This window comes from Labrus mixtus, chromosome 1, assembly GCF_963584025.1.
Source record: "Labrus mixtus chromosome 1, fLabMix1.1, whole genome shotgun sequence".
Taxonomy (NCBI): domain Eukaryota; kingdom Metazoa; phylum Chordata; class Actinopteri; order Labriformes; family Labridae; genus Labrus; species Labrus mixtus.
The window spans coordinates 7770188-7793270 of NC_083612.1; the positions used below are offsets into that span (position 1 = coordinate 7770188).

Below are 23083 nucleotides of genomic sequence, written 5' to 3' on the forward strand. Positions count from 1 at the left end.
GGCATAGAAAGCCCCCAAAAAAGATCTTTATAAAACAGCTGAAATGTACTTCTTATTGTTGGGTGAAATAAAATGTATAGTTGTATTTCTGCTTATGGCTGTCTTATACTTAAAAAGTATAAAAAGTTCATAATAAAGCAAAACAGAAAAAGTCATATCTTTGTACTTTTCCACTCTCTCACTGAATGAGTAATTTATTTGCACCATGAATGAAACATATCTAAATATAGACGCAGAACATCCAGTCAGCAGCTGTGAGAGCATGAGGGTGTTTTTTTTGTTAATGTGTGACACACTGATAACACCTATATACACACACACACACACACACACACAGTACAGTCAGCAGAGTGTTTAATGAAACATGACGACGGATATAACTCATGAGGAACTTCTGCTGGATTCATTCAGTTTGGGCTAAAGAGGTCAATTTAACTGAAACATCATCAGACAGATGTTACTGTCTCCCACACACACACACACACACACACACACACACACACACACAAACACACACACACACACACACACACACACACACACACACACACACACACACAAACACACACACACACACACACACACACACTCAAACTGAAAACACTGAATTCAAGGACCTGCATGGTCGACTTTCAAACCATCAAAATCATGCACAAAGTTAAAAAATGATCAGTTATGGAACAGCATCCAAAGGCAGAGGGAAAGTAAGCTCGACCTCAGAGGAATATATATGTTCCAAAAACCAGCAGTAAGGACCAACATGAAACTACACTGCATCATAACAGAGGGGGTTCATTTATGGAACAGCTGCAGTGCCGAAATGAAAACATGTAGAACGTGTATTCTTTTACTTTCTAAGACATATTTTGTCTTCTTTGACACGCCTCCAAAAGAGGCTTTTTGTTGATAAATAAGGAATGTCTTTGTCCATTTCAAATTTTTTCCGTTTCCACAAAAATATTCCAGACAAGGTGGAAAAAGTTTGAATACGACGTCCCGGGTTTATAGGGCGGAACAAGAAATTTGCGGAAAGAGTCCCAAAGTCCTCATAGGCGTCAACCACAGCGTCTACTGAAGACAAATTGGCACCACATTCAGAGGTTTAGTACATAAACACATTTTCAAGAATACCGTATTTAACAGATATAATTGAAGAGTCAGTGTTTGTAATGTTGGTGAGGTCTCCCCCTCAGACTCCCCACCCCCATCTGTGCTAGAATCCCAGTAGGCCGTGGCAGCAGAAGCTGGGCTCTCGAGTAGACAGAGCTCCCCCAACCTTCAGCGAGGTGATCTGGCTCTACTACCACCCGACGTCCCTGATGCCCAGCCTCCACCATCGGACTGTGTCGTCCCCACAACCACCTCCGTCCTCATTGATGCGCGGCCTGCTCCGACCTCCACCTCTATTGCGAAGCGCCAATTCATAAATGTTCAATTCATAACAAGTGTTATCTCGAGACACTTCACAAAAGAGCATATTGGATAATATGCAGGAAGGATTTCTCCTTTGTCTTCCTCTCGTTCCTGTTGTCCACACTTCCTCGCTGCTGAGGTGAAGGTCGGAGCAGGCCGTGCATGAATGAGGACGGCGGTGGTTGTGTGGGCGACACAGTCTTCGTCTGTCTAATATCATAGCAGGCTGTTCTCATTCTGTACATTTTCGTTCGTATAATCTGTGATGCTCGGCGTACAGATGTTGACATTTTGACCATTTTCTTTCTTTCTTTGTAACCGACTCGGCCCTCGGGATGTCTTATGTATCCCTTCTTCATGCAATGTTGTGAATAAGTCGAGTTAATGAGATGCACTCTGTGTCATACAGGAGCAAAACGTGTCCACCTGCTTTATATTGAATTTAAAACACATCATGTTAAACACTAAAGTGTGAGATCAGTCTGACACACATCACACAGAAAAACAGATATTAATGAAGGTTTTTTAAGGTTTTAATCGTCATGGTGACGACGTCTGGGAAATTTGGATTTATCAGCAGCTGAGGCGCTCCATGTTCCCCTGCAGCTGGTTAATGATTGGTCAGAGAGGGGGGGGGGGGGGGGTGTCAGGTGAAGGAGCTCTGTGATTGGCCCGTTGGTCTCAATTATAAAAAGGTTTTCTGGGGATTCAAGCTCATGTTTGTCCTCTGGATCCATTCAGAGAAATCAAGAAACGGAGAAACCACTTCTTCTACTGACAGATTAGTTCAATTTAAAGATATGTTTTATGATTAGAATCCTACAATCCATAAATCTCTCAATGGTTCAGCTCCAAAGTAAAGTTCTGACCTGCTCACAAACTACAACCCGACCCAGCTCCTCAGCTCATCAGGAGGTCTTTGAGCCATAACCAGCATCAAATCAAAGTCTGGAGAGGGGGTCTTTAGTTACTCCTTCTCTCTGGAACTCAATGTAAAGCACATGGAGCTTATGTTGTAGTACTCCAGACCGGTCTGAAGCCCACTTTTCAAAGGTGTCCGTCTAGTTTTAGGATCGAGAGCATTTTTACTCGGTCTTGTCTCGATCTCAGACTGGGCAGACTCCGGATCTTAAATCAAGACTGGTGGAGACCACCACTGACTCTGATTAGAAGGAAAACGCCCCTTTTCCAAAGCAACAAGAACATTTCATTTATACTTTGATTTCTATCCCCTGGTTACGTCCATCCTGGTGTTACCGTTAAGTGAGTGACATGCCCGCTGCACATCTGATTTTTCATTGATATATGGTTTTGTCTTAGTCTCGCCCTGCCTTGGTCTTAACTTGGTCTGGATCAGACAGAACATGAAGCATAAAATCCACAACACTCAAACATCTACTGGGCTCTTTGAGAGTTTCTTTTAGGAAACCTTTCCAATCAGTAAAACGGTTCACTTTCAATAACTCTTTCAAACTTCTTTATTGTTGATTAGGGAAAAGAAGGATACATGAAAGTGTGAATCTTAAGTAGTTTAAGGGTTAAATCCTGCAGAGAAACATCACAGACTAACTACATTTAAAGCTCAACTTCTTTATAAAACAGTTTCTGAGGCAGAGTATGTGCATCTATTTGTGTTTTTAAGATGAAAGAGTCATAATGCAGACATTGAAAAACCCCAAATGTCAATATTTGTTTAACTTTTGCTGGTTTTCTCCCACTGGAAAGAGGAATTTAAAAAAAAACTCAGAAAACTTTCCAACTGGTGCGTCTGAGTTTGTTTCCAGCTGCTCGTTTAAACATCCTCGTTAGTTTTTTTATTAATTACATTTTCTCCGTTTCAGGAAGTGTGGAAATTAACATAAGGGAGAAGAAGGGGAGGAATAAACGACACAGAGAGCTCATTAGTGTTGGAAAGAAGTGATGAGAGTTTCACTTCTCTGACACGTTTCTTCGTCTTGTTTGAAGACAAATCGGATTAAAGGAGTCGACGTCTTTTTAACAGGATGAAAACGCCTTACAACAGAGCGGAAAGTTCACATTTAACAAGTCGCTTTATATCCGTTAGTAAGTTATCTGCACGAGGAAACTTTAATGCATCAATTATATAGACATCTATGAGTTTTTATTGCAAAAAAGAAAAACCAGAACAACTTTAAATCCACATTTTAAACCCTCAGATTTCACACACAGATTCAGGAGGGTGTTCACTGGATGACGGTCACTGTAACCGGCTTTAAATAAACTTCATTGATTACTCATCATGCAGTTTTTGTACGAAAACAAGCAATATGACCTTGAGTCAGTCTCACACAAAACTAGCATGTCGTCACCCTGATCCGTCTCCATGGTAACCAGTATGTCTCTAGCTACTGATGCAGACATGAATCAGATGCCTTTGAGATAACAGATCACACCTGTTCATCACTTCTTCTTCTTCTGCTCTGAGATAGTCAATCTGTCTGTCTGACTGTCTGACTGTCTGTCTGTCTGTTTCTCTGTCTGTTTCTCTGTCTGTCTGTCTGTCTGACTGTCTGACTGTCTGTCTGTCTGTTTCTCTGTCTGTCTGTCTCTCTGTCTGTCTGTCTGTCTGTCTGTCTGTCTGTCTTCTCTGTCTGTCTGTTTCTCTGTCTGTCTGTCTGACTGTCTGTCTGACTGTCTGTCTGTCTGTTTCTCTGTCTGTTTCTCTGTCTGTCTGTCTGACTGTCTCTCTGTCTGTCTGTTTCTCTGTCTGTCTGTCTGTCTGACTGTCTGACTGTCTCTCTGTCTGTCTGTCTGTCTGTTTCTCTGTCTGTTTCTCTGTCTGTCTGTCTGTCTGACTGTCTGACTGTCTGACTGTCTGTCTGTCTGTCTATCTGTCTGTCTGTCTGTCTGTCTTCTCTGGTCAACCTGTCAATCACAGCCCTCTTCAGGTGTGATGCGTTCAGCTTCACTTCAGGACTTATCAAGCATCATGTCCACTACAGTTTTTCTCAGCCGCTTTGGTACATTTCTCGAATCATCCTCGACATTTGCAAAACAGTAAGTGCATTTCTCAAAACAATTCGTACAAATAGCAAAACACCATGGATTACCTGCAAAAGCCAGTCTCAAAATCGATTGCAAGAGACTGGACAAGATTCACATTTACGCTTTTACTGTTTGTACTGTAATTTGTTGACAGACCATGTCATTGCGATACAGAAAGGAAAAGACAGCACTGCATAGCACAAAGAAAAAAACAAAGTAGAAATGTGAACATAGGACAATCTCCTTAGGGAAAACTGTACATGCAGTGCTGTAGGAATTACAGTGCAGTCTTCCTACACCTCCTGACGTTCCTGTCTGTTGGGTCACAAATTCTCATCCACATCACAACGAATATCTTCTCTTGCGATGCAGCGTGGAAAGAATCTTTTGGAGTGTCTTATCCAGCCTCTGCAGGCATCTGCTGTGATGTCATCACGTATCCACTGATACGCTGTATCCATGGCAGCCAGAAGGGTCATCTTTGTATGTGGCTGGCGATCATATACTTTCCAGTATTTCCAGTTGTTCTCCCAACATTTGGCTGCACCCTTCGACCAGCCTCGGCCATTGTAAGCCCATGACTGAGAACGTGGTCTACAAGTGTGGCTCTTATCTCATCAGGAACGCGCATATGTCCTCGGCCTCTTCTGCCTCTTCCTCTGTTTTGCCTCCCAGCTCCTCCGCCACGCAGCCTCACTCCTCTTCCTCTTCTTCTTCTCTCTGGCTGTTGACCCCGTCCAATTCCTTGTCCTTCCATTGTCAGACATTGTAACATTGTGTTGTGCTCCGGCTATATATATACTTGCCAGTTGATGGTTCATGAGATGCAACCAGAGAACTGGTTGATCATTGGTTGATCTAATGCTTCACACATTTCCCTTCGTTAGAGAAAGTCAAGATTCACCTGGGAGCAATTTACCAATTCAGGACAGATTTAGAAAAAAAGTCTAATAGAAATGTATAGAAATATGCTTGACATATTATGACAACTTGTTCAACCATTTTGCATGTAAAGACTTGTGCGATGAACTAATGCCTAAATGTTGAGGGGGGTCAGACTATTCAACAGAGACCCATTATAATACATTTTGATCAACATGACATAAGCAATTGATAATGTAGGAAACTGCAGAGAATTGTACATAATCATTTGCATGGATGTACCAAAGCATTTGCAAAGAAATGAGAAACTGCTTTTTTGATGTGCACAAGTGACACAATGATGTGAAGATTGAACAAGTAGTTTTGAGAATTTCAATTCTGATCTGAGAAATGTACCAAAGCGACTGAGAAAAACTGTAATGGTCCACAACATGGTTCAAATCTTTAATATGAACAGTTGCAATTACAACATACACACACACACACACACACACGCACACACACACACACACACGCACGCACACACACACACACACACACACACACACACACACACACACACACACACACACACACACACACACACACAGTCATAAAAACGTTATTATATCCCGGATATAATAAATGATGAGAGAGGAAATGAACTCTGTGGTCTGTCAACATGTCGTCTGATCACCTCCTCCTCTATCACACACCTACTGTGCAAAATCTGTTTAATGTCATCATAAAACAGGCTGTAAGTCTGAAATCTCATTTTGTTAAATCATCTTACACAACTAATGATCACAAACCCAAGCAATAAATACCAGGATGCATTGCGGGTCAAAGCTTTTAACGAGCGGAAAGTATCTTCTGACTGCTCTCAGACGCACGACAGAAGAGCGACCGGCATGAACACACGACGCAGAAACACAAAAAGTTCATATCTGGAGACATTTTTACTGAAATGAAGAATCTGATTTTCAAAAGAGGGACGTCAGTGTTTCCTAATGACGATGACAGGCATGAAACCAGAGTCTGTTAGCACACAAAAAATGTGTATTGGATCACAAATGTCTTTAAATATATGTCAAAAATGCAGACCTTTAGTTATCACTGGAATGCATGCCGTTATCAACCGTTATTTTTGATCCTGGGCCGGTGCTCAGCTGCACGTTTCTGCCGTGCAACAGCAATGATGTCATTGTTGGCAACTGGCGAGAGAGCAAATATTTTTAAAAAATGTGTTTTGTTTTATTGAATAAGTTGATTAGATAGTCGACTACAGAGAGCTCCCTATGTAGGGATTAGGGAATGAGTGTGTGATTTAGGACAGGACCGAGCTGCAGCCTCCGGCGCTGAAAAAAGTCTACGCTGAAGTGAAAAAGCTGCAGTTCCTCGAGCGTCCACTTGACTTAGGTCCAAAAGACCCAGAAGTCCCATACACCCCCATAGTAACACGTCTGTTTTGATAGCAGAAATGAACATGTTTACAGCCAAAAAAAAAAACAACTCAGGTGAATTTTATTTTTGATTTATGCAGGATATGAGTTATGCAGGATTAGGATCGTGACAGATCTAAATGCAAATGGCCGCCGCGTTGCAGCTGTTCGTCAGGAGACTTAAAGGCTGCACACCTACAACCGAACAACAGCAGTGTTGATGTTTAGCAAACAACATCACTCCCTCTTGTGCAATAGGCCCATTCTTTAATGGTGGAACTTTTCTGAGTTGTTAAAATGCTCTAATATCAAACAGGATGTTTAATATTTGCACAGGACAGTACAGGTGGGGGTTTGTGTGTGTTGCTCCCAGAGTCAGCTTTAAAAGAGAAAAGAGCAGCAAAATAAAATAAAAATCCTAAATGTGCTACACACGGTACAAAAACGACACACTCTGTGAAATATTAAGGAGACGCTGAAGAAGAAAAAAACATTCAAAGACTTTAAGTTGACCATGAAGAATAAACATGCTTTTTGAAAGCTCAGAATATATTGAACTTGTTTTTTCTCAGCTCGTCTTTTGACGTATAAATAAAGTTATTTTAAAATGAATATAAGAAGCTCAGTGTTCACATCTTCAAAGGTCTGATGTTCAATCAACAGGGACATGACCCAGATTCTATGAAAACGTTGAGGTCATTATGGTCGTTGCAGTCATTAATGGGGTTTTATTTTGAAAGCACCTGACAGGAAACAGTACTGCATGTGTCCAATAACTCTCCTGAGTCTCCAGCAGTCTGTAAAGTCCGGACTCTGAGACTGGACGTGTCTGATCCGGATCATGGGCTCATTCTGTCGCGGGTACCTCCACCTTCTGCTCTAACCTCCAGCTCCAGCCGCGGAGCTCCAACATGCTGCCGCCGGGAAACGACTCCTCCGGCTGGGCTGAACTTTCAGAGTTGAACCGGTCCAAGGTCGCGGGCAGCGCGGCGGAGAGCGGCGGGGCCGGGCCGGAGGCGGTGATCGTGCCGGTGGTTTTCGGGCTGATCTTCGTGGTTGGGGTTGTGGGGAACTCTCTGGTGATGCTGGTGATCGGGAAGGTGAGGTACACGGGCGGCGGGGGAGGAGGAGGGTTGAAGCCCTCCAGCAGCCCCACCAACATCTTCATCCTGAACCTGAGTGTAGCGGACCTCAGCTTCCTCCTCTTCTGCGTCCCCTTCCAGGCCACCATCTACTCCCTGCCGGAGTGGGTGTTCGGAGCCTTCATCTGTAAGTTCGGGCACTACTTCTTCACCGTCAGCATGCTGGTGAGCATCTTCACTCTGGTGGCCATGTCCGTGGACCGTTACATCGCCGTGGTGCTCTCCAACAAGTCTACGTGCGTCAGGAGCCGCAGAAACGCGCTGGCAGGAGTGTGCGTAATTTGGACACTGTCTCTGGTGTGCTCGGTGCCTGTGGCGCAGCACCAGGTCCTCACGAACCACCCCAAAGCCCCCAACAGCACCTTCTGCTGGGAGAGGTGGTCCGGAGCCTCCAAGCCCGCCTACAAGGTGACCATCCTGGTGATCGGGTACCTGCTGCCGCTGCTGCTCATTAGCTGCTGCTACGCCAAGGTGAGTTGATAAAGTGCTGAATTAACAGGATAATGTTTGACTCCCTGCTGCAGTAAAATGCAGACTAATAACAGGGGACCAAAGGGCGCACTCAAAGTCCTGCTGGTCATAAAATCTGTGCGTAAAAAACAAGCGCGTGGAGACAGACAAATAGGACTACCGGTGAGAAGTTTCAAAATAAGAGGTAAAGGTTGACAATAAAACGTAAAATAAACTTGGTAAAAAAAAAAAAAACATTAAACATGAAATAACAATACAGTGACTCTTAAGTTGAAGTTAAATGGTCATGTAAAAGATGTATTTTTTTTTTCATTTACCTCTTGGGTTTGAGTGAAAACAGTCAAACCTTATATCCAAATAGTGGACAGTATGTCCTCCCCTCATCAGCAGCACAGAAGCACCTGTCACTTTAAAGACAAAAGACTTTAACGCCGCTTTCGTTTTCACTAAGTTAAGCAGCAGCAAGCGTGAGTTAATGTCAGGAGCTGTCTGTTACTGTCACTTTAACGTCACTGTTGCTGTCAGTCATGTTCATAGTCCTGTAACTTTTAAATGATTGTCATTGACCTTTCATTAATTCACAGTGTGATATTTGTTCTTTTCAGGTTTTGTTTCATCTTCATAAAAAGATGAAGAACATGTCCAAGAAGTCTGAACGCTCCAAAAGAAAGGTATCTGTTATCGGTTTATCGATCGTTTATCGGTTTCTGCTCTGGCTACTTATGTTGGGCGAGGTTGCTAGAGCGGGGTAAGGATACTTTTTTCAGTTGAAGTTGCAGTTGCTTGAGGAAGGTTAAGTTGCTTAGCACAGGTGACCCCGAGGTAGATAAGGTTAGTGGAGCAGGGTGGGGTTACCGAGGTCAGGTGAGAGGTAGGCTGGTGTAAGGTTGATGTACCTGTGAGGTGGCTGAGTTGGTTATGAGCTTGAGTCTGGTGAGGTTGCTGGAGTCAGGTGGAGTTTTTGGAGACAGGTAGCTCTGGGCAGGTGAGCTAGAGAAGATGCTGAAGGCTGAGGGTTTGGTTTGGCTGTCTCGGCTGAAACGGCCACTTTGCTGCTTCTTACAGGTCGGGTCAGCGCCTGTGCAGGGTGGAATAGTCAGTCCCTCCAGGACTTTTCAAGAAAATTGCAATGCAGGTTGCAGTGTTTTTAGACGTTTTTTTGCAATGAAATTGCGGCAGCAAGCGAAAATTGCGACACTTGTTGCGATTTTTTTAATGTTAAAAAAATCTAGACTTTTTATTATTAAACAATTTTCTTACACACACTTCGATGTGATTGAGTGATGCCTATAGTTTTAACCTGAGCAGAGCCATTAGATTTGGGAAGTTATATATTCCTCTGCCTCACTCAGTGATGTCTCTCTCTCTCTCGCTCTCTCACTCACACACACACACACACACACAAACACACTCACACTCACACTCACACTCTTCATCTGATTTCATTACGCATCCAAATTAATATTTTCCATTAAGCTTTTAAACCACTTTAAACATTTTACGACTTTGTATTCCTAACTTCTTTCATGAATACACGAACACACACACGCGCACGAGCACGCACACACACACTGTTTGTTTCGCAATCATACAAGCTCTATCCATACTTATTTATTTAACTGGCCTTGTTTCTTTCAGCACTTGCAATCGATCCGGATGCAACAGCCTCTGTCACTGTGATTTGTCTTGTATGTTGTTTCGTTTGTGATCCACTACAACGTTGCACGGGGTGCAAAATTTTTCCTTAGGTCCTTAGCTGTAGTTTTTGTAGGTAAATGTGTGATGTTTGTGTCGGACATGTCTGCATCTGCATATGTAAACAAGGAAGTGAGTTTAGTCAAATTGGTCACCAAACTTTGGTGACGTATGGCTCGCTGTTTTCGAGGGGGACTGCTATGATTGGTGAAACTCGCGGGGGAAACTTTTTTGATTCGTCAAATTTGCAGAAAAGTTGCGGTGATTGGACAAAATTGCAAGGTCGCCCAGAATTCGCCGGGATTGGTTGAATTTGCGTTAATTGTTGCGATTGCAACATTGCAACTTCCTGGAGGGACTGAATAGTGGCTCCTAAAGTGTACCAGATGGTATTCTTCAATTATCCAAAGACAGCCCTCAAATTAATCTAATTATAGATCCAGCCTGCGGTCTTCTGTCCGAGTCTCTGGTCATCCAATGATGAAAGAGATAATGATGAAAAAGATGATGGAAGCGTGGAGTCACATTGACTGCCAGTGGGTTTTTATCATTTAATCATCCTGCTGATCTGTGACTCTGTTACATGCTGGATGTAATCTGCCAACCCAATCACAAGTCGGAAACCATACCAGCGATCTGGAAATGAAGTTCTCAATTTTCCAATCAGGACAGGGAAACAGGAAGAAGACGCTGTGTTAAAATGCAAAGAAGAGGCATTGAGGTCTACTTAAAGTCATAAAAAGTAATGGAATATATTAAATCAATGTGTAAATAACAACTGGAGTTTGGGATTTTGGTCATGGCCATGTTGGACCAAATTTGAACAAGAGGTTGGTACTGAAAGGAGCAAGTGGTGATCAAAAAAAGACAAGTTATCAAAGCCTTACAGTCTGCAGCTGTGGCTCATTCATTAGCTGACTTTAACCATCATTTGGAACGCAGCAGACTCGTCCACATCTCAAGTGAGAGAGAGTGAGTGAATCCAGCTTGTCATCACTACAGTCGTCTTCTCTGTGGAGGGGTAAAAAAAAAACGACAACAATTCTGACTCCAGGGCCTCAACAAACACAAATTGAGCCAACGAACCAGGTATGGTGAGCACAGACAACGGACTGTATATAAAGATGGATGAAGAATGGGCCGCCTTGGAGTGAAGTCAAAAGATTTAGAGCTCCCTCTGCTGACTGGCTGCAGTAGAAGTCATAAGCCCCGCCTCCTCTTTGTTAGCACTTCAGATCGATTTTTCTCAAACCCAGTGTTAATATTCAACAATTTTGTGTTCAAGTCATCTTTTTCCTGAGACGTTTCTTTTTAATTTAGTTGTATGTGCTATAAAATGGGATAAAATTGACAAATGAGGCCCCCCTGTGCAGCGCTCTGTGTGCACCGGATTAGAAGAGTATAGCAAAAAAGACGAGTCATTGATCCTCGATAACTGTGAATGTCTGCTTCAAGCCTCCACTGAGGACTGTACCCACTTAAGGGATTTTATCGGTTTTATCTGTTGGTTAAATGCATGCTTTCATTAGCGGATGCGGTGTGACGTCAATACCTTGGCTCTTCCAGCCGATCCATTCCGAATTTTCAACATGTCGGCTCGTTCCCGTCACAGCCGGCGGGGCGAAATCAGCAGGCCGAGCCTCGGACTGAGAGCATGGCGTTGGAGAGGCCACCCTTGTTGACGGGCGACAGTGTGCAGACGTCCTGTTACGGCAGATCAGATCAGTTAGCAGGAGACAGTTTACAGCAGGTATCTGCCACTCCTCAGGTCAGTGGAGCAGGAACAAAGGCTGCTGGGTAAATATTTAGACAGCGGGACTAAGAATAAAGGAGATTCCCCTCGCAGTCTGACTCTGAGATACAGCGACTGAAGTTCAGTCAGCAGAAACAGTCCGAGCTCTCCGTGGAGACAATCAGACATTTTCACTGTATGACACTGGTGTTTTGTTTCAGTGTTTACACTTCCCCCTCCTCGCAGTAAATCATGTCCAAGGTGTTTAATGGTTGTGTTAAGACAGTGCAATCCTTTTTTTAGCAGTGAAATAAAATAAAACATGAAAAAATTAAGAAGGTGAGCCAAAGGTACAACATCCTCCGCCAGGCGTATTAAATAACTGAGCCTGGCTGAGGATGTGGATTCATCATCAGAGACTTTGACTAATGACCGTCGTCAGCATCTTTATATCAAACCTTTATTTAAAGCCATGAGCATTACGCTGCTAGGAGGTCAGATATTTCCCTTTATTACTGTTTTAATACTGAATACAAGTGTGACATATCGACTTCAAACATGATGATGACTTAATGAATTAAATGAATGAATGAATACCTTTAAGGGGACTGAGAGCATGAAAACATAACACCTTTTACTGCAGCACATACAGCAACAGGAGCAGTTTCATTCTATTATCATATAGACTTGTAGCGATGTTCATCACATGGCAGGAACACGTTCTTTCTGAACTTAAACATCAGTTCTAAAAACCTAAAGGGGGTTGTCAGTGAACACGTCTCCATCAGCTCGACGTTTGCTCATCTGAAGTGGACAGACTCTTGTCCACCTCCTGTCCCCTTCTCTCTGTTTGGTTTATGAAGCTCTCACTTCATCCATCAGTCCACACATCCACCTGCACTTAAACCTTGAGCACATGTAATGTATGTGGAGTGTTATGGCTTTTTTTACAATCTCATTTTTGTAGAGCGTCTGTGGAGTGTCATGACACTATTTTTGTACATCAGGGGGTTGTTGGAGGGGGGGAGCTGCATCTGGATCTTGTTTATGGGCTTCTGCAGACAGGAAGAAACGTTTCTTTTGGCAGGTCGTTTTATTCCTGAGGGACAACAGGAGGCGGATGACAAAGTTTATTGGGCTGTTAGGACCTTTTGGAGCAAAATAATCAAACCAAGGCTCAAAACATGGAGACCGAAAACATGCAAGGAAGCCACACAGATTTAAAGTTCCACCCCAAGATTTATTCAATGTAAATACTGCCACAAAGTAATCAAAGATTTAAAAAAAAAAAAAAAGAGGGGATGGAGACCCGGCCAAAAAGAACAAAGATGGGAAGGTTCCATCGCTTTCGACACCTACCTATAACTACCTAAGAAGAAAAGAAACCAAAAGACCAAAACTAAGACCACCAGTGATCTCCAGACGAAACTGAATTAACAAAAACCAGCCATCTTGACATGCGTGGCGGAAAACAGTAAAAATTGGGAACAAAAGCTCCTCACCACATCGCTGCCCAGAGTGTGTGTGTGCCAGAGAGCTGCCATACCTGGCTCCTTTAAATACCCCTCCTCCTCCCTGAGCACAGATTGAACTCGGGTGTGCAGCAGGGGAAAGAGGAGGGAGAATCAAGGAGAGAGAGAGAGAGAGAACAGGGCTGCACAAACACAATCTCTTCTACTTTCCTGGGAGTGTGGATTCTAGACCATTTATGAGCCATTGGTGGAATATTTATGAGGCTGTTTATAGAGTGTTTGGTGAGCGAATCTTGCAAATATTTGGATTTGGCTTTCTGAGGCGGGTATTGTAAGAGCGAACTAATCAGTATCTGTGCTTACACAGTGTTTGGAGAGAACCTGTACAGTACTCAGGAGAACCTGGTCAGTATGAGGAGCGTCTTTACAGTGTTTTTAATTAGTACTTGCATTTGGGGTTAAACAAAATCACCAGTTAACATAGCCATTCTTAATGTGAACGTTAAAGGTCTCCTTTCCAACAAGTTTAAATAAGTCTCAGAGCTCCCCAAAACCTGTGTGTGAAGTTTCTTGTTCTAAATCCACTCTGATCCTGTATTTTATCATGTCTATAAACCCCTCTATTTCAGCCCTGCTCAGAACAGGCTGTTTCTGTGTCTGTACCTTTAAATATGTACATGAGCTGTGTCTGACCACGCCCCCTCTCTGGAAGGGCTTGGGTGTCTCGGTGCTTTCTCGCTCCATGTCCTATTGTTTACGGTGAGAAGGCAGACTCAGAGGGCAGAACAAACACCTAGCTGTGGGAGTGTCACCCACCTGGGGGAGGGGCTACTGCCCTTTGTGATGTCATGAAGGGAAAATCTCCAAACGGCCTGTTTGAGCACACATTTTCTGAAAAGTGGAGCAGGTGAAAGACGGAGAGGATGGACTTTTATCATCATTGGGGGGTTTGTAGACAGACTAGAGACACATATTAGTGTTAGAAAAACATGGTGAAGTGGATTTTGCATAATATGTAAAGGTTTCAATAATCGTTTTTCAAATTGAGGCCCGCATTAAAAATGGTTAAAAAAATGAACCCTTGTAATAACTAACAATTGGATTATCAGACTTGTGCACAGCTCTGAACCTGTGCAATATTTGGTTGAGAATCAGGACATTTTTGGGGAATATCTTATCAGTATTTGTGGGATATTTCGGCAGCATTTGAGGTTTTTTTTTCAGTTGAAATATTTATCAAAAACAACACTCAGGTCTCATCAGATTCAGTCTGATATTTCCTCTGGTTTTTCTTTCAGACGGCTCAGACGGTTCTCCTGGTCGTCACCGCCTTCACCATCTGCTGGATGCCCCATCACATCATTGCCATGTGGGTGGAGTTTGGCCTCTTTCCCCTGAATGACGCCTCCTTCGCCTTTCGCATCGTCTCCCACTGCCTGTCTTATGGAAACTCCTGCGTCAACCCCGTCCTCTACGCCTTCCTGTCCGAGAACTTCCGCAAGGCCTGCCGTCAAGTTTTCACCTGCCGCTTTCTGTACTCGACGCCCCCCAACAGCAAGGTGGTGCGCTTCCGCACGGAGAACTTCTCGACAACACACTCCACCACACACTCCACCTCCAACATTTGAAGGATTTATGACGAGAGCACGATTGTTTCTTTCTGGTGAAAACGAGCAGGAGAGCTGTGTTTGACGTGATCATTGGCTGACTGTACTTACTGATATCTGTGGGCACAGGACGGGTGTTAGTATCAGAACACTTCTGGTTTCTGTCTGTAGTGTGAGCAGTGTGAGCAGTGTCATGTTTCAGTGAGCTTTGACTGTGAAGAAAAACAGTCACCAACAACAAAAAGGGACAGAACGCATCTGGCATAAAGCAATCCTGGAACCCATCGGCAGCTTTAACGAACCAAACAGATATCTGCACACAACCGTAGCCAAAAATTCACTCTGAAGTCTCCTCTAAACACCAATAAAAAAAATCTTAAGCCTTTTCTTATAGTCAGACTGTAAACAAGGGCAGCGAACTGACAAGGACTTCTTGGCCAATACAGAAGTGCCAAAAACTGCAGTTCCCCGAGTGTCCACTTGAGGCTGCAAAAAGCCAAAGAGTTCCCTTCTAAAACCCATGTCAAAATGTCGTTTTTTACAGCAGAAATAACTATTTCTTTCCATGACTCATCTGATTTGATTAAGTCTAAGAGTTATTCAAACATTTTGGAGCACTGTTGGGTTGACTGAAAGCAGGTTCCGCCTCTTTGTCTGTCACTACATCAACAGAAATCTCAAATGTTTTTGAAAATGTTAGAGTCCGCACATGACGACAAATCATGACAGATTTAACGGTTCAGTTTTTATAGTGTGTGGAGAGCAAAGAGATGACCAACTCAGCACACCACACACTCGCAGACTCATTCACCAACAACCAGTCTCCACTCTCAAAACATGTAATCTTGCGCGGTCGCTTAAGCGTAAACAAACATGATGGTCAAGCTAAAGCTGTTAGCTACTTGGTATATTATACAAACTTTGTATAAACACTCATATTGTTGCCACAAATCAACCAGTTGGACCATTTCTGACTTCCACCTAACTTTATGCTTTGCGATTGCTTTCGTTGCCATGGTTACGTTTGTTGTGCTTCCTGCTTTAGTCAGCTTGCTTCCTGATTGGCTATTGTTCCGTTCCATGTGACAATTAATAAGTAACAAGTAAATTAATATTCACGATTTCAAATCAGGACAGCCCCGATCGTCTTCTGAGCAGATTAGAGAGGGTAAAATCACTCTTAACGCACGTCACACCACATGAGAACCTGACGAGGAAACATTTGGAACCATCAGATAATCTGGCCTTTGCAGACTTTTTGTAGGAAGAAGGAATCAGGCCAGAAATCTGCTCAATTATCTTGTAGTGTGTACCCCGCGTCAGGTGGAGTATGATTTCTAAAATGGCCACCGTCCTTGTTAGGCTTCAAAACGCCTCTTCAGAAACCAAAGGATGACATCACTGAGACTACGTCCATCTATAGTCTTGGCCAAGAAGTCCCTCCAGTCCACCTGGAGACACTGTAAGACGATAGCCGATGGGTTCCAAGATTGAAGGTTTTATGGCATGATGTGGATCACTTGACATCAGGACATTTATGTAGCTGCTTACTGTATCTGTGAAAAGTCTGTGCTTCTAACTAAACAGACAACTGAAGGATTCATTAAAACGTGATGAGCTCAAAGACATCAGCCATGTTTCCAGAGTACTTTAAGTTAAATAAGTTTTATTTACATTCCTCTTCAACGCACTCATCAGAGACACAAAGAAGTCAGATGTCTTGACTTGTGAGTGCATAGTTTTTTCTGTTTATATAAAATGTATAGATTGTTTTAAAGCCGTCTGGATGAACCAGCCTGAGTTTATATATTTAAGTGACTATTTAGAAATGTAACAGACTGATTACTAAAGATAAATGAATGAATTGTACATATTTACGCTTCTGTGAGGAGTTTTAAGCTGCTAATTAAACAGACTGAACTTAACACAGATGTCTCTTCAGTCCACCAGTGAGAAGATGCATTATTTCTATATAAAGGTATTTTCACCCCTAGGTGTCAGATGATGCGTTCAACAGCAAACTGCAAACACAGCCTTCATTTATCCATTCAAAGATTTGGATGTCTAAAGGCTTGCCTTGCTCGGGGGCACCAGGAATGATGATCTTTTGTGTTGCTGTCTGAAACATTACTTAAACGGTTACAGGACAGGATCAACAAAGAGACAAATGTTTTTATTAATTTATTTAAAATAGAGGCAGTGCACTTTATGAACATAAACATGTAAACATGGCAGATTGAAGCCTTAGACTCATTTCTATCTGTAGTCCCTCGGCAGGTTGGTGGTTCACACATATACACATTTACATAAATTCACAATGAGCAAAAGGAGCTTTTTTTAAAAATGTGAATGTTGGACCTTCAAAAACTACATGAAGTCTTGTTTGTCGACTGATTTATTCCCATGACATCACTTAGGGCCGTCCACATAAATGCCTGGGCCCCTGAGAAGCCCGCTGAATGGGCCCACCCAGGATATGATTTAACTCAACGTATGCACATTAGATCAGTACTGTTAGCGCTATAGCCTCCTGGCTAACATAAGCTCCCTCTGCCTGGCTCCCATCAGCCTTCGGAGCCGACTGAAATACGTTTGTTAACAAGCTCTCGTTGGGGTCAAACGCCCGAGCCAGCTGCCTCCTTTTCTTCTTCTTACTTGTGTCTGGTATCCTAACTCCTCAAATGGCTATACTGGCCTACATAACTGGTATAACAGTAAAGTTCACTGGGCTAGCTTAAGTCGGTAACATTACAAATAAAAGGTTCATATCATTTTAAGGCGAGGGTGTTTATATTTTAAAACAGGGCACATTTTACTGCAGCAACAATCAATAAAAAGTGTGTTTTATTTCATTAAAGGCATATAAATATATCAGAGAACAAGTCTATCCTGTGTAAATGTGTCTCTGAGTCATGACTGTCTACAATGAGGGAGAAGTTCGAGTCCCGCTGGCTGTGTTGTTGTCAGAGTCGTGTTTACATGGACAGGACGGTTGGCTCCTCCCCTTGTTTATAAAAGCTGTTTTAGTCAAGGACTAGAGAGAAGAAGAAGAACATACTCACTGATTATTTGGATGTTAGTAAGAGTTTTTAGATCACACTCATTCTATGTCAGTTTACATGAAATGTGAAGCTACGAGCTAACTAAAGAGCGCTAACATTAGCATGCTAACACAGCAATGCAGGACACAGGTGATTGACCCTTGAGCAATTTTGTCTGCCTCTTCCGCTTAATGGTGCTTAATTATGGTGCTTTCTGATTCATAACTCCTTCGTGTGAACGTGAGTGGAGGGGGGTTGGAGGTGTGTCTCTGCAGGAGAGCGGAGGCTTCAGGATGGAGGAGGTGTGGCCAAACATCAGTTTGTTTTGGTTTAATGCTGGTGCTCAAGGGCGACATCTACTGGATCAAAAAGTCACACTTTCTTCCTTTAAGAGGTCATGGTGAGTATTTAGGTGTCAAATAAAATGTGTTCATTGTTGCTTAATATTAGGATGGACTATGTTTTTTTTTTTTTGCTAACCTCCATGGACCCTCCCCATGTGACTGGGCCCCAGATAGCTTTCCCCTAATCCTTAAAGAATGTAACTTGGCATATTTTATAAGTATCCCTGATGTGGAGTGTGTGTATCTGCCTGTTTTCATCCATCTATCCATAAAATCTGACAAAACGACCTTTTGAGATTTTAAAACAAACACTTAATCAAATAAAAACATGTGAAGCACGCATGGGAACATATCTTCAAATGAACAGAGCTGCAGCTGCCAAACAAGAGAAGTCAAAAGCAGATAGCGCCCTCAGCTGGTTAAAAAATGAGCACTACAATATTTATTTTTTGTCAAATTGATGTAGATTGTCTCTATTTGCATGGATTTTTAAATTAAACTTTAACAAAAAGCATGTTGCAAAAATCAAACAAGAAGGGAAACAAGACAAAGTCAAATAACAATTCAAAACAATTAAAAATAAAATCACATTATTAACAGTTATGATCATTTCACCTTTACTCTCCAATCACATGAGTGGATGGGACGAGGTGGGCTGGGCTGAGAGGTCGGCCGTTGAGGAGGGGGCCTCAGGCAGGTGTGCTAACAGACGTGTTTGTTGTCGGATGAGTTTCCGGTTGTTTCCAGTTTACATCCAGTTCTCCTGAAAAGTTGCAGCAGCAGAAAGAGGCGTCCATGTGGAGCTGAATATCATCAGGTGAGTCCATTTACCTGTTCCTCTCTCAGTCTGTTGAAGTTAAAGTATCCATGTTTGTTAAATTCTTTGTAACCTGTGAACTTTCAAACCTCTGGGTTTGAGTGTTTGTGTTAGATATTTTTAAAACTGCTTTTTTTGTTGACGATGCTTCAGAGATGAGCTGTGAACGTTTCTAGACTCTTCTCCCGGGGAGTCATACAGACGTTCCTCTGTCCTCTACTGGAGGCTGGCGGGAGCGTCGGCAGCCTCCAGGAGGAATACCTGCAGCCCATAGACTCTATAAACATGGATGTCTTCTAAATGATGTCACCCATTAGTTTGTAAAGCTGACTTCTGAAGCCCAGCGATGGCAGTCACCATATTGGAAATGCTACTTCAAACTAGGCAAAGACCTGGAGCTGAGGCTGGTCTTAAGCCTCACGGCCACAACGCCACCTGTCAGTCAGATCAGCCACACCTCTTATTATCAATAACTCTTCTCCTGCATTAAAACAAAACTGATGATTATAAGAAAATTCACCCTACAGTGTGACTGATCAGTTATCTGTTTCTGTCTCAGAACGATGGACGGTAAGGGAGGCCAGGCTGCTGATTGGAGGAAACCCCAAGCCCATCCCACCTTCCCCTCCAGCCAATCAGAGGCAGAGAAAGGGTCAAGGTAAGCGCGGGGCCGTTTCATGCACTCTCAGTGATGATGGTCTTTATGTTCAGATTGTGTGTTTGGAAAATGGAAAATGCCGAAAATTAGCGTTAAAACCTCTCGGATAGACAAACCAACCCCATTGTCCTCTGTTATTGTCAATTCAGTTTACACATCTCATCTTAAAGGTCCAATCAGTAAGATATCTACATAATGAAATGATAAAGTGACCTTACTATATGATCAGACATTAAGGAAACATGCTGTGTTGAAGTGCTGGCTTCTCTGACAACAATGCAGCAGTCAGTATTTCCTCCTTCTAACTTTAGATTCTGGTCCTGAATGCTCTGGATTTGTTTGGACCAGAGAAGGTAGGCGCTTTTAAGGCTCCCCCCACACTACCGTTTTGGACGCCCCTCGGTTTGCCAGATATGAGACCAGTTATCAGGTCAAACCAACAGGTGTTGCAGCGATGGAAGCGGGCAAGAGAACTAGTTCAGATAGAAGTGATTGTACCCGACCTAAAAAGCCTCTGCATGTTTCTAATAAGCTCCACGAGCAGAAACGTGCTCAAACTAGGATCAATATTGGAGATGCTTTTTGAAAAATGGAGAGAGGTTAGAACGCAGAAAGCTTTACAGATCGATGCAGAGCTGGCTAAACACTGAAGCTTCAGTGTCCACCACATGGCGACCTGTGTGAGCATCGACTCTAGAGAGGAGGGGGTGGGGGGAGACAGCTCTCGACAATGTTTAGAATTTGAACTGCAGTACCCTTTTTAAACACTAGGGGTCAGAGTTAAAGGTTGCTCCTTTAATTTTTTTCAAATTAGATGTTTAGAAAATAGATTTCAGAAAGTGGTAGACACTCAAATATCCATTTTTAAAGATAGGACTTCTTTTCACAGAATGACATAATTTTTTATCAGGATTTCAAGGTCCCATTTTGTAGATTAAATAGTTCTTGTTGACCTTTGATTCAGCACTTTGATTAATTATACTGGTCTGAGATGGTTCGAGCTTTAGATAGTCTGTGTCAGATCTCGGGATTGTGTGAGTTTTTGAACCATCTGCTGGTTGTTCAATGTTAAGATGGAGCACTCTGGACGAAGCAGGCCTCCTGTCCCTCAGCACCATGTCTTGGATGACTCCTGTGATGTGGTCCATGTCCAGGAAACAGCTGGACTTCGGCTCGCTCAGTCTGTCTCCTCTGGACGGAGCAGACGCCAACGGAGACAGGCGAGACCCTGCTAGATAACAATACACATTAAAGTTTATTTTTATAGAAAACATACTTCAGAAAGTAATTCTTAAAGCCTTTGATTAGTTTTTTTGTTTTTATGTTTTGTTTGTGTGTGTGTGCAGGTTGAGGACGCTGTGGGAAGAGGAAGTGTGTGCCGTCGGTCTGCAGAAAGCGTCTCTGACTCGAGTGCTCCTTCGCTTTCAGAGAGACAGACTTCTGCTGGTCCTCTGCATCAACATCCTCTTCATGTTGTCTCTGTTCGTCGGCTCAGTGAGTCTCATTTTGAGTGCATACAGTCGACAACACAGACCATAAACTATAATAGACGTAGGACTTCTGTGTTGTCCGGTCCTCATAATATGTGTCCTCTCATGTCTTATTAATGTCTGTAAGCGTCTTCTCCAGTCCTTCTTATTACTCAGAGTCAGGTCCTCATTATGTTTCTGTATCTATCAGGGCGTCCTGGTCTTCGGGATCCTCAGCCACATCCTCCACCTGGAGTCATCTTCATACTGGGATGGCATGGCTCTGTGTTTTGGTCTGGTCTCTGTGGAGCTCTTCAGGGTTTGTTGCCTCACTCTGAGCTGGGCCATTAACCTGAGAACAGGAATCAGACTGAAGGCAGGTTTCTGCATGCTGGGCTTCAGCAAGATCATCTCTCTGAGGACACACAGCAGAGTCTCTGTGGGGCAGGTGAGGATTAATACATCCAGGAAAGGTTCTCTTCTCCTCCAGGGTTCAGGTGTAAGCTTTGGTTTCATCTCTGTGTGTGTTGTTACCACCTGGCTTTTCAACTGGACGAGCTAAAACTCTTCATCTTCTGTTGTTAAAAACATCCCTTTCTTCAATTCTCATTGAAGCATTATATTTGTATTTTCTGTGTTTGAAATAAATACATAAATAACTCCTACCTGTTAGCTGAGAACAGCCCAAACACTGGAAGCAAAGCTAAAACTGTAAGGCTAGCTTGGCTCAAGGAAGAATAAGGAAATTGTTTGACTAGCTTAGCACAAAGACTGGAAGCAGGGGGAAACTTCTGGTCGTCTAAGCTGCATACTGGAGGCAGCGGGAAACTTTTTGTTAAGTGTAGGTGTGAAAGTGTTAGCATGGATAAAACTGTTACCCAAGCTTATCACAAAAACAAGCAGCTGTTGGAAAATGTTTGGCTAGCTTAGCCCAAGTTTTGGGGTCCGGGAATAAATAATGTTACCTTACCTTACCTTAAGGCTGAACGTACTGTAGGGGATAAGCTTAACTTAACTAAACTCTTGGTTTAGCTAACGATCTGGCAGCAGTGAGCAACTGTCAGCCTAGCTTACCTCAAACACTAGCAGCATATGAAAAAAGTAAACCAAGCTAATCTTAAACTCTGCTTGAAGAGGGAAAACTCTGAGCGTAACACAAAACCCTGGAAGCTGCCTGCGGAAACTGTTAGCGTAGCTTAACACAGAGAACTGCAGTCATGAGGAACTGCTAGCCTTCTTCAGGTAATATAAACTGTCTTACTAAGTTTACTATCTATGTTGGATCTGCACTTATTCAATACATCCCATTTAACTTTAAAAGCAGAGATAATTACTCTGATATATGTGACGACAGCCTGCCTGTGTTTTTCTGCCTGTCTGTGGATCAGATGGTGAATGTTTTAACCAGCGACAGTAATAAGGTGTTTGGTGCGGTCCTGTTGGGCCCTCTGGTGCTGCCCTTCCCCCTCCTGCTCGTCATCTGCTCCATGTACACCTGCTACATCCTCGACTACACCGCTCTCATCGGCTTCTTCATTTTCCTCATCTTCATCGTTCTGCAGGTCTGTTCCAACACTTACACACGCAGATAACGCTGCGATAACGCAGATAAGAGTGCAGAAACGAGAGATAGGACATGGTTAGGTTAGCTTAGCACAAAAACTGTAGACAAGGGAAATCACTAGTCTTGGGTTTTCTCCTCCAAGAACCTCTAAAGAAGGGGGGCATCATGCAGTCCCCCATCCTTACTCTCTCCGGCCTGTGAGTCAATGTCAAACATCAATTGACCCTTTGTTAAGCCCCGCCCTCTCCCGCTGGGCTCCTTCCCATTTTTAAACAATTGAAAATGCCCAAGGATTTGACAGACTTTTATTTTCATTTAATTTATTCAATTATTTTCTTAACTTGGCCTC

General features: G+C 43.0%; 2 protein-coding genes across 2 annotated transcripts in view; both read left to right on the forward strand.

Annotated features, from left to right (window-relative positions):
- Positions 1-7252: 7252 nt before the first annotated feature.
- On the forward strand, positions 7253-15137 carry galr1b (galanin receptor 1b). The gene is made up of 3 exons (XM_061050215.1): positions 7253-8335; positions 8941-9006; positions 14533-15137. Exons 1-3 carry the CDS (start codon positions 7634-7636, stop codon positions 14860-14862), a joined length of 1098 nt encoding a protein of 365 aa, XP_060906198.1. The 5' UTR covers positions 7253-7633; the 3' UTR covers positions 14863-15137.
- Positions 15138-21050: 5913 nt separating this feature from the next.
- LOC132983577 (ATP-binding cassette sub-family C member 12-like) overlaps positions 21051-23083 on the forward strand; it is an 18975-nt gene continuing 16942 nt past the window's right edge. Inside the window, exons 1-3 of the mRNA XM_061049984.1 lie at positions 21051-21195; positions 21382-21618; positions 22559-22732. Coding sequence (XP_060905967.1) covers positions 21172-21195; positions 21382-21618; positions 22559-22732 — 435 coding nt within the window. The 5' untranslated portion in view covers positions 21051-21171. The remainder of the gene's footprint in view (positions 21196-21381; positions 21619-22558; positions 22733-23083) is intronic.

Bases quoted from the DNA above. Each gene is read 5' to 3' on its own strand.
- galr1b (XM_061050215.1), top strand. From the start codon at position 7,634: ATGCTGCCGCCGGGAAACGACTCCTCCGGCTGGGCTGAACTTTCAGAG. The intron at 8,336-8,940 runs GTGAGTTGATAA...TGTTCTTTTCAG, and splicing joins TTAGCTGCTGCTACGCCAAG to GTTTTGTTTCATCTTCATAA. The intron at 9,007-14,532 runs GTATCTGTTATC...TTTTTCTTTCAG, and splicing joins CTGAACGCTCCAAAAGAAAG to ACGGCTCAGACGGTTCTCCT.